This window comes from Rattus norvegicus, chromosome 5 (assembly GCF_036323735.1).
Source record: "Rattus norvegicus strain BN/NHsdMcwi chromosome 5, GRCr8, whole genome shotgun sequence".
NCBI classification, from domain to species: Eukaryota; Metazoa; Chordata; class Mammalia; order Rodentia; family Muridae; genus Rattus; species Rattus norvegicus.
The window spans coordinates 135,202,576-135,222,526 of NC_086023.1; the positions used below are offsets into that span (position 1 = coordinate 135,202,576).

Genomic DNA, 19,951 nt, shown 5'->3' on the forward strand with positions numbered 1-19,951 from the left:
TGTAGACATGTGCTTGCATGTAGTACTTATAGGGATAAGAGGCATTGGATCCCCTAGAACCAGAGTTGCAGATGCTTATGAGCCACTGTGTTTGCTGGGGACTGAAGACATGTCCTAGGAAATGCAGCAGCAAGTGCTTTTAACTTCGGAGCTCTCTCTCTAGCCCTTAATTACTCTTTTTTTTTTTTTTAAACATTTTTTTCTTGTATTGGTTTTTTTTTTTTTAAAGATTTAATCATTTATTATTTATAAGTACACTGTAGCTGTCTTCAGATACACCAGAAGAGGGCATCGGATCTCTTTACAGATGGTTGTGAGCCACCATGTGGTTGCTGGGAATTGAACTCAGGACCTCTGGAAGAGTAGTCGGGTGCTCTTAACCACTGAGCCATCTCTCCAGCCCTTGTATTGGATTTTTTAATTTACATTTTAAATGTTATCCCTTTTCCTGGTTTCTCCTTCAGAAACCCACTATCCTATCCCTCCTCCTCCTGCTTCTATGAGGGTGCTCTCTCACCTACCCACTCCCTCCCTCCCCTCTCCACCCTTAATTACTCTTACAGTTAGGGGAAAAAATGAAGACAAATACTTTATTTGGCCTAGTTTTGAGACTATATATACTATGTTCTCCTGAAGAAGTTATGTACTGGAGTCTGGTGAGATGGCTCAGTGGGTAAAGCCTCAGGGCCTGAGTTCAATCCCTTGAGCCTATAGGACTGAAGAAAAGCTCCGACTTCAGGAAGTTGTTCTCTGACCTCCAAGCATGACATGGTGATGTGTATCTATACACAGACACACATGGGGTGGGGGTGGGGGATACTGTAAAAAAATTTAAAAAGAAACTTCTTGGGAAATTATTATGAGATTCAATAAAGTGTTTCGTTTTTTAAAATGTGTGGTATTTGAGGCTGGGGAAATGGTTCCGTGGTTGAGAATACTTACTCTTCTTTCAGAAGATCTGGGTTTGGCTCCCAGCATCTGCTCAAAACCAACTCTAGTTCCAGTTCCAGGGGATCCATGACCTCTTCTGACCTCCACCTGTCATATGTCCCCTTGCTGGATCATATGATCCTACACTTTTAAAACTCAATCTGTTTGTTTGTTTTATTTATTTTTATTTTATATGCCTTGGTGTTTGTCTGCATGTATGTGTCTGTGTGAGGGTGTCCCATCCTAGAGTTACAGATAGGAGCTGTGTGGGCTCTGGGAGTTGCGCCCAGGTCTTCTGGAAGAGTATTCATTGCTTCAACTTCTGAGCCATCCCTCCAGCCCCTTAAACCTCAATTTGTACTCGGCATTCTTCCTGTTTCTTTAATCTCTTTGGCTACTCACTCAAATAATTTTTTAAATTTTTCTTGGATATTTTATGTATTTACATTTCTAAATAATTTTTTGACTATCCAATTGGACTACATCATTGGGAGTAGAGAAGGCAAACCATGCATACACAAACTTTAATAAACATATACACACATATGTGTGCGTGTCTGTGTATACACATATAAATAGTTTTTTCTAAACAGAGTCTCACTATGTAGCTTTGGCTATCCTGGAACTCACTTTGTAGACCAGACTGGTCTTGAACTCACAAAGCTCTACCTGCCTCTGCCTTCCAAGCACTGGGTTAAAGTCCAGCTTAAGCTTTATAAATAGAACTAGGAAAGTAAATTACGAACAAATAGCTTAGAACAGTGATGGTTAGAAAAGGGATAAGATGATTGTTGTTAAAGGCTAGGTGGCCAGGCTTAGTGCTGCACACATCCCAGTACTCAGGAAGCAGAGGCAGGAGGATCTTTCTTGAGTTTAAGGGCAGCCTGGTCTATATAACGAATTTCAGGTCAGCCAGTAAAATAATACCTAAAGAAATAAAATAAATTTTAAAGGCTAAGTGTAGAGCTCAGTGGTAGAGTAATTATCTATTGTGTGCAAGGCTCTAGGTTATCCCTCGGCCCTTAAAAGGGATAAAAGTATAAGACTGAGATGCTTATTAGGTAAGGGAATTAAGCTACCTTAGATATAATTAGCTATTTGATATCCTCCTGAAGTTATTACATAAACTACGAAAGTGAAGCCATAGTAGCACATAATTGATGGGAGGTAGAGGCAGAAGAATCCAGAATTCAAGGTCATCCTCAGCTACAGAGACCCTGTCTCAGAAAAAGTAAAATGAAAATGGAGTCTGTGGGGTAGAAATCAAGTATTCAGTTCAGATATGTAGTAGTTCCTAATTGGACTGGAAAGATGGCTCAACAGTCGAGCACTGGCTGCTCATCCAGAAAACCCCGGTTCGCTTCCCACCACCCACATGGTAGCTCACCACTCTGTAACTTCAGTTCCAGGAGACCTGACACCTTCACACCAATGCACATAAAATAGAATTAGGTAAATTTAAAAAAATAGTAGTTCTTCATATGCTATAGTTTCTTAGTTATGCCTTCTATTGAAAAGCTAACACTGGAGCTAGAGAGCTGAACCAGCAGTTAAGAGCACTGACTGAGGGGTTGGGGATTTAGTTCAGTGGTAGAGCACTTGCCTAGAAAGCGCAAAGCCCTGGGTTCGGTCCCCAGCTCCGGAAAAAAAAAAAAAAAGCACTGACTGCTCTACCAGAGGGAGTGACTCACAACCATCTGTAATGAGGTCTGATGCCCTCTTCTGGCATCCAAGTACACATGCAGATAGAGTGCTCATATACATAAATAAATCTTTAAAAAACCCTAACATTGTATGACATATGATGAATGAATGTAGTAAACCTGCTTTGTTCCCCTTCCCAGCACCTCTGTTTATCTGTTACATGCATATAATATACTAAAAGTATGAATTTAGGGGTTGGGGATTTAGCTCAGTGGTAGAGCACTTGCCTAGGAAGCGCAAGGCCCTGGGTTCGGTCCCCAGCTCCGAAAAAAAGAACAAAAAAAAAAAAAAAAGTATGAATTTACCTGGATGTAGTGTGCACTGCGTTAATCCCACCACCCTGGAAGAAGAGACAAGAAGGCTGAAAGTTGAAAGTCAGCTTGCTCTGTGTAGTAACACTTAGTCTTAAGAAGCAAGCAAAGTGTTGGCTTTAAGGCCAGACTAATCCGCAACTTGTTCGGTCATACAACTTTCTTCAAAATTGATTTATTTTCAATTATTCAATTAATGAAGAATTGTTGATTTTTATGTTCTGTGTATGAGTTTTTACTTGCATGTATGTATTTGTATTACATGTCTGCAGTGCCTGCAGTGACCAAAAAGGGCTTTGGATTCTTATGGGAACTGGAGTTACTGTCCTGCAGGTTCTGGGAAGTAGACCTGTGTCTCGGCAAGAGCATCAAATGCTCTTAACTGCTTTACCATCTCTCTAGCCTGTCAGTCATGTAATTTTGATAAGAGTTATTTAAATTTCCTAATTATGGGTCAGGCGGTAGTGGTGCATGCTTTTAGTCTCAGCTCTTGGGAGGCAGAACAGGTGGATCTCTGAGTTTGAGGTCAGCCCGGTCTACAGAGTGAGCTCCTTAATACAATAATAAGAAAATTGATATCTACTAGGTAGGAGTATAGTGAATGTTAAATGAGTAAAGCAACTAAAACAGTGTCTGCCTTATTAGAGTTATAATAATTTATAATAAGTTATAAATGTTGCAATATGCACCACTGGCTGTCCTAGAACTCACTATGTTGGTTAGGCTGGCCTTGAGCTCACTGAGATCCTCCTGTCTCTGCTTCCTGAGTGTCGGGATGGAAGACATGTACCAGCAAGACAGGCCTAGTTCATAAATGTTAAATATCATTGTCATTTAAGTTTTGTCCCCCCTCCCCCATATATCCTGTTTACTTAGTTTCTGCTCTGCAAAAACTAAACTATTATTAAAGTCAAGTAAAATATGAAGCCAGATGTTCGTTTTGGCTTGTTGGTGATTTCCTCTTTGTTTCCCTAGGGTTAGTGAACATAGCTGTGAGTAACGTCCAGGAGCTGATTGTTGCAGCAGACATGCTACAGTTGACCGAAGTTGTTAATCTTTGCTGTGATTTTCTGAAAGGACAAATTGATCCTCAGAACTGCATTGGACTCTTCCAGTTCTCTGAGCAAATTGCCTGCCATGATCTTTTGGAATTTACAGAAAATTATATTCATGTCCATTTCTTGGAGGTTCATAGTGGGGAAGAGTTCCTGGCACTTACAAAAGATCAACTGATCAGAATTTTACGGAGCGAAGAACTTAGCATTGAAGACGAATACCAAGTCTTCTTAGCTGCAATGCAGTGGATTCTGAAAGATCTGGGAAAGAGAAGGAAACATGTGGTGGAAGTGTTAGATCCAGTTCGATTCCCTTTGTTACCATCTCAGAGGCTTTTAAAGTACATAGAAGGTAACTCTTTACTGTATATCAAATTAGTTGATCTCCAAGATCTGTATCTGTGTGTGTGTGTGTGTGTGTGTGTGTGTGTGTGTGTGTGTGTGTAAGCACTTAAAGGCTAGAGGTTGACTTGAGGTGTCTTCCTCATTCATTCCTCCCCTTATGTTTTGAGACAGGATCTCTCATTGAACCTGGAGCATGCTGCTTTATTTAGACTGGCTAGCTAACAAACCCCAGGGATCTCACTGTCTCCATCTCCCTGGTTCTAGCTTTCAGGCTCATGCCACCATGCTGGGAATTTTCACATGGTTGATAGGATCAAACTTAGGTATATTTGGGTCAGAAGTCATTGAACAGCTCATACAGTATTATAGCTTCTGTGTCAACTTTGAATTTTCCTCAGCTTCTAAGCATTTTCCTCTTTGTTTTTTTAATTGTTGGGGAGATCTGCCTCCAAAGTGCTGGAATTAAAGGTGTGAAGGACAAAAGGTGAATATCATTAAAAATAAAAAACTAGTTTCAATTTTAAACAATGTCAACTCTCTGCTAAGAAAAATTAGGCACTTAGGATTTTTCTTTCCATCTCCCTTTTCTGTCAAAGTCCTCAAGGTTATAACTTTGTATTTATGTTTGCAGTCATGAGGCCCTTAGCTCTTTGCCTTTATCTCTCTGTTCAGATGATTTTGATGCTAACAGATGGTTTTCAGCCTCTTGTGGGATTGGCTGTAGGATTCTGAGAATGCCTATAACAAGCCTTTCATGGACGGCCAGCTATATAAGTGACACAGAGACTCGTATATTTTAAAAGCCTAGGCCTTTAGCTTGGACTGTCTCCCAGCTAGCACATCTTTTCAACCCAACTAATTGTGTCCTGCATCCCTCCCGGTTGCCAGGTCTACCTCTTTGCTGGCTCTAATTGTCTGTCCACCCCCACATCTGCTGGCTGAATCTCTAGCTTCTGATTTCTTCTCCCAGAGACCCTTTCTTTGCACAGAAGTTCCACCTTCCCCTTCTTGCCCAGTCATTGGTCATCAGATTTTTATTTAGCAAGTGAGGAAGATGAACGTTTACAAAATAGAAAGGTGATGGGCCATAGCTCTCTGCTGTACAGAAGTAACAACTGAATGTGCAGAATCATACCGTCGCACAGTTTACCCCTACAGAGGCCAGAGGACAATTTATAAGAGTGGTGTAGTCTTTCTTTCTACCTTGTAGGTCCTAAGGGTCTTCAGGTTTGATGGTAAAATGCTTTGTCCCACTGAACCATCATGGCAGCCCATAAAACAATTTTATTATTGTTCAGTGATCTCTCTCTCTCTCTCTCCCTCCCTCCCTCCCTCCCTGCCTCCCTCCTTCCTTCCTTTCTCTTTTTTAATTGAATGCTTTAGGAATTCTTTCATTATTCTTGATTTTTGTTGTTGTTTTAAACATTGCTATTTTTTTTAAAAATTAGATTCTATCATATTTTCTTTCTTTTTGAAAGTTCCTCTGAGTGTGAGGGTGCATGTCTGTAATCCTAGTATACAGGTGGCAAAACAGGTGGATCACTGCAAATTCGAGACCAGCCTAGACTGCATTGTGAGTGCTAGACCAACCTGGACTAGAGAGTAAGGCCCTGTCCCAGACAGAGACCTCTCAAAAAGATAAATACATACGTAAACATGTAAGTTTAATTTTCTAAGTGTAGTGTGTGTGTGTGTGTGTGTGTGTGTGTGTGTGTGTGTGTGTTGCCTGCATGTATGTCTGTGCCCTTGGGAACTAGAAAAACATGACAGATGCCCTGGAACTGGGGCTACACTAGGGTTACACCGGAGTTACAGACCATTATATGCTGCCATGTGGGTGCCAGGCATCAAAGTAGGCTCCTTTAGAAGAGCAGCCAATGTTCTTAACCACGGAGCCATCTCGCCATTCCACTTTCTTTTTGACATAGGTCTCTTAGCCCAGGTTGGCCTTAATCTCATTATATAATGACCTAGAACTTCTAATCCTCCTGCCTCCACCTCCTAGGTGCTAGGATCACAGGTGGGCACCCCCAGGACCAGTTTAGAAACAAAATATTCTGATGGCATGAGGAGAATTTCCTAAGGTCTCCGGGTGTGATTGAGTAGGTCGCCCCTGCTCAGGGATACTTAGATGAGGTAGATACTTGAGGAGAAAGTCAACCAGTGTCCTGGACTAACAGGACGTCTTGTCTTCCTGAAAGAGCAGTGTTTTCTGATTTTCATGTAGAACTAGTAAGGGACTATCTCCTAGCCTTATCAGTATACCCCAGTCTTATCTCTGCATCCTGCAAGCAATGTGGAGGAGGAGGGCAGGCCAATTCGTGAAATCTTAGGATCCATCGGTAGATATTTTGGAGGAAGAATGACCAATTGAAAAGCAAAGCAGAGGCAGTTGAGAAACAAAAATAATTACAGTATAGTATCTGTGTTGGGTTAGAGGCCAGTGGAGGCTTGCCTAGCATAAATTTGTTGTTAGGTGTAATCCGAAGTAAGGACATCAGCCCTAGAGCTTTATTCCATGGCTCTCCTGTTTCAGGCTAGAAAGATACAGCGAGAGCACAAGTCTTATTCAGAATTTCTGCTGGAGAATACAAAGTAATTGCACTAAGATGAAAAGAGGGAGAGGGAGAATCAGCTCTTCGTCAGAGCAGAGTTTGCTGGAGTAGGCCCTGTAACAAGACGGGGGTGAGGGTGGGTGGGGAGCATCTATTGAAGTGGATCCCTGGGAGAATAAGAGGAAGAATGGAGGGATCCGGCCTGAGTGGGGGCGCAGAGGGCAGGTAAGGTGTGAGGGGAATCAGCCATAAACGGAAACACGTTCATTCCTCTTGAGACTCAGACAATGGAGTTACTAAAGGAATCTAACCTTAGCAGGGTGATGGCGCTCACTCCTCTCATCCCAGCAGTCAGTCAGGAGACAGAGGCAGGTAGATCTCTGTGAGTTCCAGAACATCCCCGGCTATACAGAGAAACCCTGTGTCAAAAAACTTTAAAAAAAAAAAAAAGAAAGAAAGAAAGAAAAGAAAAGAAAAAAATGTATTCTAAGAGGAGCATTAGGATAGGAGGAACTCTAATTTTATTTCCATTGCTAAGGAAATAGAATTGAAACACCAATATTGTAGAAAGGCATATACATGATGTACAGGTATACATGCAGACAAAACACCCAGTCACATAAGTAAAATTAATTGTAAAAATTCTTAAAGATTTTTTTCTTGCTTTGGCATATCATTTTTAAAGGTTTCTTTTTATTAGATTTTATGTATAAAACTTGACTTTTAATTTTTACTTAGATGGTGTCTGTTTTTTTTAAAGCTTTTGAATTACGTTTCTGTGTACCTTTGTACATATTTATGTGGGTTCAAGTGACCTCAGCATCAGAGGAGGACAGCTGACCGTCTGAAGGGCTAGTTCTTGTCTTCCACCATAGAGGTCCCAGGAATCAAACTAAGGTCGTCAGGCTTGGCAGTAAATACCTTTACCTGTTGAGCCGTCTCACTGTCCCATTTAAAAACACTTAAAATCTATTTGGATAGATTTAAGGAAAGTATATTCCTTAGTACCAATTATAAAAATAATATTTTCTATGTAAGAAACATACCATTGTTTGATTAGGGTTTTATTTTTGAAGGATTTATTTGATCTAAAATAGTGTGTATGTCTGTGTGTTGGTCATTACATGTAAGTGTGTGGGTGCCTCCTGGGTGTGGATGCTCATGAATGTGGATTCCTTTGAGCTGAAATTCTAGGTGTGGTTAGTAGGGACTGAACTTGGGTCCTCTGTGACAACAGCACACTCCTTTAACTCTCTCCAACACCAATGATGAGGGAGTTTTCCTTATTGTTTTTTATTTTGTTTTTCCTTTCTTGAGGATGGGTCTCACTATTTAGTCCAGAATGGGCTCGACCTCACAGAGATCCTCCTGCTTCTGCCTCAGATTAAAGGCGTGTGTTTCCATGACTGACCAGGAAATGTTTCTTTCCAGTAATATTTGAGTCATTTAAAGCATTGTCTTCTTAAACGCTGTTTAGGAGTATCTGATTTTAATCTTCGAGTTGCACTGCAAACGCTTTTGAAAGAGTACTGTGAGGTCTGCAAGTCTCCCAAAGAGAACAAGTTTTGTAGTTTTCTGCAGACGTCTAAAGCTCGACCTCGGAAGAAAGCAAGAAAATATCTGTATGCAGTAGGTAAGAAACTTTGAGTAATAACAGAAATCATTTTCAGGATAAGAGCTTTGCTACTTTGCTGTTGTTGCTGTGCAAGGCCATCAGAAGCATATTTAATTGCATATTTAGGTTTAAGATTAGTGAATTAAATTTGCATATTAGGTTGAACACATTTAAAACTTAATAGCTTCTAGTCAACATTTTATTCTATGTTCTGAATCTTTGGTCAAATAACTGTCTACAGATTTATTAATTTATTGTGTGTATTCAGATACGTGGGCTGTTGTCTATGTGGATATGAGAGGACAACTTAGAGGAATTGGTTGCTTCTCCCACTTTGTAGGGCCCAGGAGATGAACTCAGGTCATTTGACGGGACAGCCAGTGCCGTTCCCTGCTGAGCTGCTTCACCAGCACAAGAAACGTTTCTGTAAAAGTTAAAATTTTGCTAGGCATAATAGCTCATGCCTACAATTCTAGCATTCTGAGGCTGAGACAGGAGTGCCATCTTGAGTCAGCCTGGGTTACTTAGTGAGTTCTGGGTAGCTGAGGCTACAGTGTGGCACTGTCTTTTAAAAGCCTTAAATTTAAGTGAAAAACAAGGGAACTATATTTAAAATTTGAACTCTTCATAATGTCGTAGATAATCATTAGGATTGAGTGGTTTCCAAAGTGTTTAGGCAGCATAAGAACGTCAGCGGACTCGTTCTGCTATCTTGGAATCTGCATAGTCCTGCTAGGAACAGAAGTTCTAAAAGGCAAGTATGTCCGGGAGGCCGTGGTGCAAGGCTGGTTTTGCTGGCTGTTAGCAAGTTCTCCAGCGGTAAAGAACACTCAGCTCATCCTAGAACTGAAGATGTTTATGCCCAAGATGAAACCGAGCGAGTTCGCTCAAGCAAGAGATGTACTTATGTGTATAAAGCAAAAGAGGACACAGTGACTCCTGGAGGCAAACGAAACAAACCAGAGTGACCAGGAAAGTAACTCAGGCCCTCAGAACCAGTGGCAGGCTCATGTCAAATTCCAAAGCAGCCGGAGCCGTGTGATCTTGTCCCCTCCCGATTTAAACTAAAGAAAAGGACTTAAAGAGACTTCAGTCTCAGCACTAGGAAGACAGATCATGTGATAAAGTTTTATCTGTTAGTTTTTCTGTGTGAGTTCGAAGCTATGTACATAGCCAGGGCTATGTAGAGAGACTCTGTCTCAAAAAAAAAAAAAAATTAAAAAAAGTGGATTTGTGCAAAAAAAAAAAAATTGGAGGAATATGTCAAAATGTTTTAATTTTAAACCATTAAATTGGTAAATGTATATAGCATATAAGTTTATCCAGAAATCTAGATATGCTGTGGTTTCTATATAATTATTTATATATAATGTAGCTCATAATTACACATGATGAATTTTATGTATATTTTTACATATCATGTAAACATTCTTTTGGAGTGTATATATAATTACTATACATAATTTTTTTTTGCCAAGTGGATGGGTATGGAAAACATGAATATTTTTTAAAGATGTATTTATTATATATATGAGTACACTGTAGCTGTCTTCAGATAGACCAGAAGAAGGCATCGGATCCCATTACAGATGGTTGTGAGCCACCATGTGGTCGCTGGGATTTGAACTCAGGACCTCTGGAAGAGCAGTCAGTGCTCTTAACCACTGAGGCAACTCTCTAACCCAAAAACATGAATTTCAATTAATTATTTTTACCTTGTTTTATTTTTTATTTTATTTTACTTTTTTGAGGCAGGGTTTCTCTGTGTAGCCCTGGTCATCCACTATGTAAACCAGGCTAGCCTCAGACTCAGAGATCAACCTGCCTCTCCTTCCCAAGTCCTGAGATTAAAGGTGTACACACCACCACTGCCCGACTTTTGCTTTACTTTTTTTTTTTTTTTTTTTGGAGCTGGGGACCGAACCCAGGGCCTTTTTTTGTTGTTTTTGTTTTTTTTTTTTCTTTCCTTTTCTTTTTTTTTTTGGAGCTGTTGCTTTACTTTTTAAAAGCTTGTTTTCTGTTTATTACTATGTGTATGGTCTGTGTGTGAGCGCAGATCAGAGAGCAACTTTTATGGAGTTACTTATTTCCTTCCGCCTTAGTATGGGTTCCAAGGATTGAACTAGGGTTTTCAGACTTAAGTGACAAATGCCTCTACCCACTGGCTATCTCACCAGCCCTCAACCCACTTTTTTTTTTTTAGATATGCTTTTCTTTTTTCATTTTTAATTATGTGCTTATATGAATGTGTATCTCTGAGTGGAAACATGAATGTGTGAGTACAGTTGCCTGCAAACTCCAGAAGAGGGCATCAGACCCCTGGAATTACAGGTCATTCCCAGTCTTTTGCAATAGTGCATACACTTAAACATTGAGCCATCTCTACACACTGTTTTTAACTGAGACATATAAAAGTCATAGTGAAACTTTATAATTAGTTAGAGGACATGACATAGGCATATATTTGTTATTGCCTTCTATTATAAATGAGATCATGTGGTTAAACAGGGAGGTTAACATCCCATTGCATAGAAGCCATAGTTTCCCAGGACTTGGCATAATTGAGAGTGATCTATTTTATATACTCTTTTTTTTTTTTTTGGTTCTTTTTTTCGGAGCTGGGGACCGAACCCAGGGCCTTGCGCTTCCTAGGCAAGCGCTCTACCACTGAGCTAAATCCCCAACCCCTATATACTCTTTTTATAGAGGTGACAGTCTAAGCTATATAAATGTTTAGATGCAGAGACCTAGATTTTCTTCCCTACTTCCATTTCTGTATTTAGCAGTAAGTGGGTTGCTGTGTTTTTTCCTTTCTGTGTTTAGGTGGATACACGCGGCTGCAGGGGGGGCGTTGGAGTGACAGCAGAGCCCTCAGCTGTGTAGAGCGTTTCGATACCTTTAGCCAGTACTGGACCACTGTGTCCTCACTTCATCAGGCTCGGTGCGGTCTTGGAGTTGCAGTTTTAGGAGGAATGGTCTATGCTATTGGAGGTAATAATAAACTATCTCATTTCTCTCATTAGTCTACTTGGCTACACTGTTGGTATATGTCCCCCGCTCCCCACCTCGTAACTATGAAATGTGCTTTGATTATCTTCACTCTTTGTTTCCTCCCCTCTCCCCTAGGTGTTTTTAATAAAAAAATATTTATTTATAAAAGAAAATAACCATCTCTTTGAACTTAAACTATATGCAAATATGTACTTCACAATTAGCTTGTCTACACCAAAATCTGTATTTTCCGTCTGTGATTTTCCATATGCTGGATTGTAGCAATGATTTACCTAGTGGGTCAGAACAAAGCTTTGGACATCTTTTTTGTTCCTTCAGTACTGAGTGGTTGATCCTAGAACCTCATGTATGTGAGCTCACTACCAATGAGTTGAAGATCCCCTCAAACCTCAGTCATCCTCCAGTTGTCTTTCTCTCACACCTGTAGCCAGTCGGACAGTATTTATATAGATACAGCTCCCTCAACATTACAGTACCTCAGGCTCGATGTTCCTGTCTTCATCTCTAAGATCTGCTCTTACATTTTGAATCTGATAATGTTATTGTCCTATTCTTAACTCCAGAATGGCTCCTTGTCTACTGTTGAAGGGAAATCTAGTTTGGGGGCTGAAGATGTAGATCAATTGGCCAGGGGCTTGTTTAACGTGCAGGAAACCCTGGGCTCACTTCTCAGCATTGCATAAATCACAGTGGTAGTACTTGGCTGTAATCACAACACTCAAGAAGTGGAGGCAGGAGGTCAGAAGTTCAAAGTCCTTCTCAGCAGCACGAGTAGTTTGAGGCCAGCCAGGGTTACATAAGACCTATCTCAAAAAAGAAAGAGAGGCCAGAGAGATGGCTCAGCAGTTACGAGAACTGGTTGCCCTTCCAGGAGACCCAGGTTTTGTTCTCAACATCCAGGGTGGCTAACAGCCTCCTGTAATTGTAGTTCCAGAGGATCCGACACCCACCGTATTCTGGCTCTGCAGACACTGTATACATGTAGTATAGTGCTCATGGAGACAAAATACACTACACAAAATAAAAATAAAACGTTAAAAAATAGTACAAAAAGAAGTCAGGGCCAGGTCTAGAGGTGAATGCCTTTTATCCTAGGACTGGAGGCAGAGGTAGGCAGGTCTTTGTGAGTTCGAGGTCAGCCTGGTCTACAGAGTCAGTTCCAGGACAGCCAGGGCTACACAATTAAACCCCTGTTTCAAAAAACAGAAACAAAAACAACAACAACAAAAACAAAAACCAAGAAAAAGAAAAATCCATTTTCATTATGTATCCATGTTCCACATGATGTTTTTCTTTTTCAAGAAAATATCACTATCATTTTACCCTTCACTGTATTTAACTTCACCATCTTTTTTCCTTTTTTCTTAGAAAAAGATACCCTTATTTTAGTTTAATTGCTTCAATTTTCCCAGCTTTAAAAGAAAAATGGCATAAAACCAATTTAAACATTTAGTGGTGGCTATAGTTTTAGTGGTGGCTACAGTTTTATTGAAGAATAGTAAATTTGTTCCCATAATCAGACTCATGTTTGAGAATCTTTTTTATGCATTCTTTATTATTTATTTGTGTGTATATATCCATAAGTGTGCCATGGTGTTGGATCTGGGATGGAGGAGTGGGTGAGGGTGGTGAAGTCAAGAGCCCTGGAAAACAGACTGGAGACCAGTATGGAGGTGCAGATCTACTACACTGCACAGCAGCAAGCCTTTCTATCCAGCAGTGGACCAATGAGGAAGCGATAGATGCTCTGTGGTAGCCAATCATCCCACTGGTACTTTGTGGAGGTGTCAGGTTGCCAGGACCCAAGAGGACTTATGTAAAGACAGGGACACAGCTACCACCCTATTCCAGGCCTACTCTGAGGTTCCACTAGTTTGCTAGGATTCTCTATTTTGTGTCAAGGGATATGCCAACAGACGAGGGCACTTGTACTATTTGGGCAGTATGGAAGCCTCCCTCACCTACACCATGAGGAAGCTCCCACATCTCATTTCTTCTCCCAGCCTCCCTCTCTCTCTTAGAAGTTCCACCTCCACTTTGTGCCCATTGGCCATCAGCTCTTTATTACAGACAACACATAAAATTTTAGATTGCCCTTGGCTAATGAGGAAGAAATTAACATTTACAAAATATGAGGCCTGGGGGGGTTGGGGATTTAGCTCAGTGGTAGAGCGCTTGCCTAGAAAGCGCAAGGCCCTGGGTTCGGTCCTGAGCTCTGAAAAAAGGAAAGAAAAAAAAATATGAGACCTGGGATGGGGCATAGAAGTAACAATAGCAAGATCCTACCAGCATTTAGCTCTCTACTAGTACAGAGTTAACAATTGAAAATACAGAGATGCACCTTCCAATGTACCTCAACACCCTGCTTCAAAACAAAGAATAAGTAAACTGGATTTCAGGGCCTAGGAAGGAAATCATGTGTTCAGCTTATATAAACAGTTCAGGAACAGCAAGCCACTCATTACTTTGGGACATTTATTTATTTTTTTTTTACAGTCAAGTCATTGCCCCCCCTGCTGGTCTGCCCTTCCACAGTTCCCCATCCCATTCCTCCTGTCTCCAAGAGGATGTGTTCTCCCCATTCCCTGGGGCCTCAAGTCTCTTGAGGATTAGGCAAGTCTTCTCCCACTGAGGCCAGAACAGGCAGTTTTCTGCTGTATGTTTATTGGAGGCCTTGGACCAGCTTGTGTGTGGTTTGCTCAGTGTCTGAGAAATCACTGAGGTCAAGATTTGTTGAGACTGCTGGTCTTCCTATGGGGTCGCCCTCCACCTCAGCTTCTTCCAGCCTTTCCCCAATTCAACCACAGGGGTCCCCGACTTCAGTCCATTGGTTGGGTATAAGTATCTGCATCTGTCTCAGCTGCTTGTTGGGCCTTTCAAAGGGCAGCCATGCTAGGCTCCTGTCTGCAAGCACACCATAGCATCAGTAATAGTGTCAGGCCTTGGAGCCTCCCCTTGAGATAGATCCCAAGTTGGGCTGGTCACTGGGTGACCTTTCCTTCAGTCTCTCCTCCATTTTTATCCCTGCAGTTCTTAAGATAGGAACACTTCTGGGTAAGAGTTTTGACTGTGGGATGGCAACTCCATCCCTCCACTTGATGCTCTTTCTATCGGAGGTGGACTCTACAAGTTCCCTCTCCCCAAATGTTGGGCATTTCATCTAAGGTCCCTCTCCCTCACTCCCCTACCCCCTGACCCCTGTTTTATTTTTTCATTCATTCTGCTGGCCCTCAGGGCTTCTCTCTATTCCCCACCCCTCATACCTGATCAAGTTCCCCTTTTCTCCTTCCTGCCCCCTCTCCCACCAGATCCCTCCCTCCCTCTGCCTTCTGTGATTGTTTTCTTCTCTCTCCCAAGCAGGATTGAAGCATCCTCACTTGGGCCTTCAGTTTATTAACCTTCTTGAGTCCTGTGGGTTGTATCTAGGTATTCTGTACTTTTTTGGCTAATATCCACTTACTAGAGAGTACATACTATGCATGTCTTTTGGGGTCTGAGTTACTTCACTCAGGATGATAATTTCTAGTTCCATCCATTTACGTACAAAACACGATGTCCTCATTCTTAATAACTAAATAGTATTCCATTGTGTAAATGAACCACATTTTCTGTATACATTGTGGGACAGCTGGGTTCTTTCCAGCTTCTGGCTATCATAGATAATGCTGCTATGAACATAGTGGAACATGTATCTTTGTTATATGTTGGAGCATCTTTTGGGTTATGCCCAAGAGTGGTATAGCTGGGCCTTAAGGTAGATCTATTTCCAATTTTCTAAGGAACCTCTAGAGATTGATTTCCAGAGTGATTGTACCAGTTTGCAATCCCATTAGCAGTGGAGGAGTGTTCCTCTTTCTCCACATCTTCGACAACATGTGCTGAGTTTTTGATCTAGAATCTCAGGATTGTTTTGATTTGCATTTCCCTGATCACTAAGGACTTTTAACATTTCTTTAAGTGTTTCTCGGCCATTCGAGATTCCTCTGTTATGAATTCTCTGTTTAGCTCTATATCCCATTTTTTGATTGGGTGGTTTGGTTTTTTTGGAGGTTAGCGTCTTCAGTTCTTTAAATATTTTGGATATTAGCCCTCTATCAGATATGGGGTTAGGGAAGGTTTTTTTTCCGAAACCTGTAGGTTGCCAATTTTTCCTGTAGGTGCCAATTGATTACACCCTTGGCTTACAGAAGCTTTTCGGCTTCATGAGGTACTTTGGGACATTTTTATATCATTGTTTATCCACCATATTTCCCGATTCCAGCCAGGGATCAACTTTGCAAGTAGCTAAGGATAGGTAGTCTTTGTTTTGTTCTGTCGTTTGTTGTTGTTGTTGTGAGACAGGATTTTTCTCAAACTACCCTGGCCATCCTGCAACTCACTTTGGAGACCAAGCTGGCCTCAAACCCACCTGCTGCTGCCTCCCAGGTGCTGGGATTCAAAGCATGAGCCATCACGCACATCAGGATATGTAGTCTTAAACCTGCTGTGCTAATTCTAATCCGTCAGATGAATTCTTCATCTATTTGGGACTCTAGGCTTTTATTGATGGAGCGAATCCTCTACTGCTTCACTTCTTTATAGACAGGACTCTTTTGTACCTGAGGGTGACCCTGAACGTTGTTCTTGCCTCTGCTTTCCAAATGCTGGGGTTATGGGTGTGTTATATGGTGGCAGGGACCAAGCCAGTGCTTAATGTGTGCTGGGTGAACATTCTATCAACAGAGCTATATCCCAACATTCTACCCCGTATCTTTCTTTCTTTTTATGACATCTTTCTGATGAACAAGTATTTTCAGTTTTAATGTAGTCATACCTATTATTTTTTATGAGGTAACTTAAGAAATTCTTTCTTACTCAAAACTCATGACCTTATACCTTTATTTTTTTTTTAAATAAAACTTTGTTATTACATTTGTGTACATAATGGACTTGGAGTTTAGTTTGTATGGATAGTATGCCATAGGGAAGGACTTTTTGTCCCCTTCATGTATAACCAGTTATCATAACTAGCATAAAGGACTCTTTTCCCCATTGATCTGTGTAACTTTGACATATCCTGGAATGTCATGTTCCTTTAGTTTTTCATCTGTCCCTATTTTTTTAAAATAACTTTTACATGTATTGGTGTAAGGGTGTCAGATCCCCTGGAACTGAAGTCACAGACAATTGAGAACCGACATGCAGGTGCAAGGAATTTTACCTAGGTCCTTCGGAAGATCAGACAATGTTCTTACGTACTGCGCCATCTCTCCAGCCCCAGTCTGCCCCTGTCTTAATTACTTTGGCTCTATTAAAAAAAAAAAATCTTAGTTTAGGGCAAGAAAAATGACTCAGCAGATAAGAATGATTGCTGCCAAGCCTGAGGACCAAGTTCCCTGTGCTGGCTAATGTTTAGTCAACTAGACACAAGATAAAGTCATAGAGGAAGAACGGCTCTTAACCGAGAAAATGCCTCCATTGTGTTGGCTTTCAGACAAGCTTGTAGGGCATTTTTTTATTTGATGGTTGATGTGGAAGGACCCATCCCATTGTGGGTAGTGCCACCCCTGGGCAGGTGTGATCCTAAGTGTTATAAGAAAGTAGGCTGAGCAAACCATGAGTAGCAAGCCAGTAAGCAACATTCCTCTGTGGCCTCTGCATCAGCTCCTGCCTTGAATTCCTGTCCTCACTTCCCTCAGGGTGCAAAGCGTAAGATCAATCAAACCCTTTCTTCCCCAAGTTGCTTATGGTCATGATGGCCATGGCCATCATAGCAAGAGAAATTCTAATTGAGGTACTGTGTGACCCACATTGTTGAAGGAGAGAACCAATTCCTGCAAGCTCTCCTCTGATCTTTATGAATATATGCCTTCTCACCCCTAGCCCCACCTCCCCCCCAAAAAACAAAACAGATTTAATATCTGACAGGGCTGTTTTTCTCTCATTATTCTTTTCTGTTAGGGTCTGACTACTCTTGGTTGTACTTTGTCCTAGCTAGTGTTCTATTGCTGTGAAGAGACACCATGACCACGGCAACTCTTACAAAGGAAAGCATTTAATTGGAGTTCGCTTACGTTGTCAGAGATTTAGCCCATTATCAGCATGGCAACAAACAGGCAGACATGGTGCCAGAGGAGCTAAGAGTTCTACATCAGGATCCACAGGCACCAGGAAGTGAGAGACACTGGGTCTGCCCCCCCCAACCCCCCAGTGACACACTGACACACTTCCTCCTAATCCCTGCTGCCACCCCTTAATGACAAATCATTTAAATATTTAAGCCTATGGGAGCCATTCCTATTCAAACCACCACATTTATACATCAATTTTTCCACAGTGTCCACATATTTTTATTTAAATTGATATATATCACTGTGAATCATAAAATGTAAATTATAACATATTCAGGGCATATTTCCGTTTTCTTTTTTTTTTTTTTTTTTTTTTAGAGCGGGGGACCGAACCCAGGGCCTTGTGCTTGCTAGGCAAGCGCTCTACCATTGAGCCAAATCCCCAGCCCCGACACAATTATCTTTACATTGGTTTTTTCACATTGATACTTTTAGGTTGGCACAGTCATGTGTTTCGTTATGGCATCTGTCTCCTCGGTCTCTTTCTTGTTGATCTCCTTCATCCTCCATTCTGCCTTTATTTCACGTATATCCCATTGGCCCTCATGCTTTTTTTCTTCTCCCTGCTTAAGGTTTTCTCCCTCTCAGAGTTAACATTGAGTTTTTTAAGAGCTTTGTTTTACTGTATGTATATCCTTATGTGTATATATGTGCACAATGCATGAGGAGGAGAAAAGGGTGAGTCCAGTAGACCTAGAGCAATCCTGTTAGTGCTGGGAACCAAACCCTGGTCCTCCGTAAAAACACGCGTGTTCTCACCTACCAGGCAGTCTCTCCAGTCTCCACGCCGACGCTTTCATTCCTGAGCATTATGCACCTTTATCTTTCCATATGTTCTTTAAGTCAGAATTTTAAACTTCTTGAAGAGTTTTATTTTGAGACAAAATCTCATATATAGACCAGGCTGACATGAGGTCCCCTCACCTCTGCTTCCGGTGTGCCAGGAATGAAGCAGTGCAGCAGCGTGCGCCACTGTCTCAGCAAATCAGCTGTCACTTGCAAATCTGCTTAGATGATGATGAGTGTGTTACTGGGGATTGAACCTAGGACTTTATGGATGGATGCTGAACCCCTTTTCCTCAACCAGTTCACTTACTTTTTGGTGTGTGTGAGTTGGTGAGTGTAATCAGTTGTTCGAATGCACATAGCTTTGGGTTATTTACTGGAGTGTAGACATTCCAGGGCTTAAACCATTGATGAAAAGATCTTTCCCGGGGTTGGGGATTTAGCTCAGTGGTAGAGCGCTTGCCTAGGAAGCGCAAGGCCCTGGGTTCGGTCCCCAGCTCCGAAAAAAAGAACCGGAAAAAAAAAAAAGAAAAGAGCTTTTCCCTGCCCACTCCAGTCTTTTAATCACAATTCTATTTTAAGAATTAATTTCTCAGGGGTTGGGGATTTAGCTCAGTGGTAGAGCGCTTGAGGCCCTGGGTTTGGTTCCCAGCTCCGAAAAAAAAGGAAAAAAAAAAAGAATTAATTTTTCAAATTTTCTGCTTGTTGCTTCATATGGATTTTAATTATATTAAAATTCAAATTGTACCAGGCCATAAACTAGAATTACTACCTAAAATAAAATGGGGAGTGTAAAACTGCAAATTGTTTCTTCAAAATTTACATGAATTGTTTAGGTGGTAGAATTAGAGTAATTAAAAAGTCATATGCGGGGGCTGGAGAGATGACTCAGCAGTTAAGGGCACTGACTGCTCTTCCTGAGGTCCTCAGTTCAAATCCCAGCAACCACATGGTGGCTCACAACCATCTGTAATGGGATCTGATGCCCTCTTCTGGTGTGTCTGAAGACAGCTACAGTGTACTCATATACAATAAAATAAAATCTTAAAAAAAAATTTATAAGGGGCTGGGGATTTAGCTCAGTGGTAGAGCGCTTACCTAGGGAGCGCAAGGCCCTGGGTTCGGTCCCCAGCTCCGAAAAAAAAAAAAAAAAAAAGAACCAAAAAAAAAAATTTATAAAAAGTCATATGCGGGGGCTGGAGAGATGCTCAGCAGTTAAGAGCACTGACTGCTCTTCCAGAGGTCCTGAGTTCAATTCCCAGCAACCACATGATGGCTCACAACCATCTGTAATGGGATCTGATGCCCTCTTCTGATGTGTCTGACAGCTACAGTGTACACGAATACATAAAATAATGTGTATATGAATACATAAAATAAATATTTTTTTTTAAAAAGGTCATGTGCCTTTGTTCTGTAAATGGTCTCTAATAAGTGACAGTGCTTTGAATTAAAAATATTTCGTACCTAGGAAGCGCAAGGCCCTGGGTTCGGTCCCCAGCTCCGAAAAAAAGAACCAAAAAAAAAA

The 19,951-nt window shown here is 41.2% G+C and overlaps 1 protein-coding gene across 14 annotated transcripts in view; it reads left to right on the top strand.

The window, feature by feature from the left end:
* The window catches only part of Ipp (intracisternal A particle-promoted polypeptide), a 38,715-nt gene that overhangs the window by 3,378 nt on the left and 15,386 nt on the right, over positions 1–19,951 (top strand). For all 14 annotated transcript variants that reach the window (XR_010066362.1, XR_005504404.2, XR_005504405.2 and 11 more), the window contains 3 exons: positions 3,921–4,352; positions 8,378–8,533; positions 11,339–11,506. Coding sequence is in view for 11 of the 14 variants with exons in the window: in XM_063287406.1 (XP_063143476.1) it covers positions 3,921–4,352; positions 8,378–8,533; positions 11,339–11,506 (756 nt within the window). In the remaining 3 variants the exon portion in view is untranslated. The remainder of the gene's footprint in view (positions 1–3,920; positions 4,353–8,377; positions 8,534–11,338; positions 11,507–19,951) is intronic.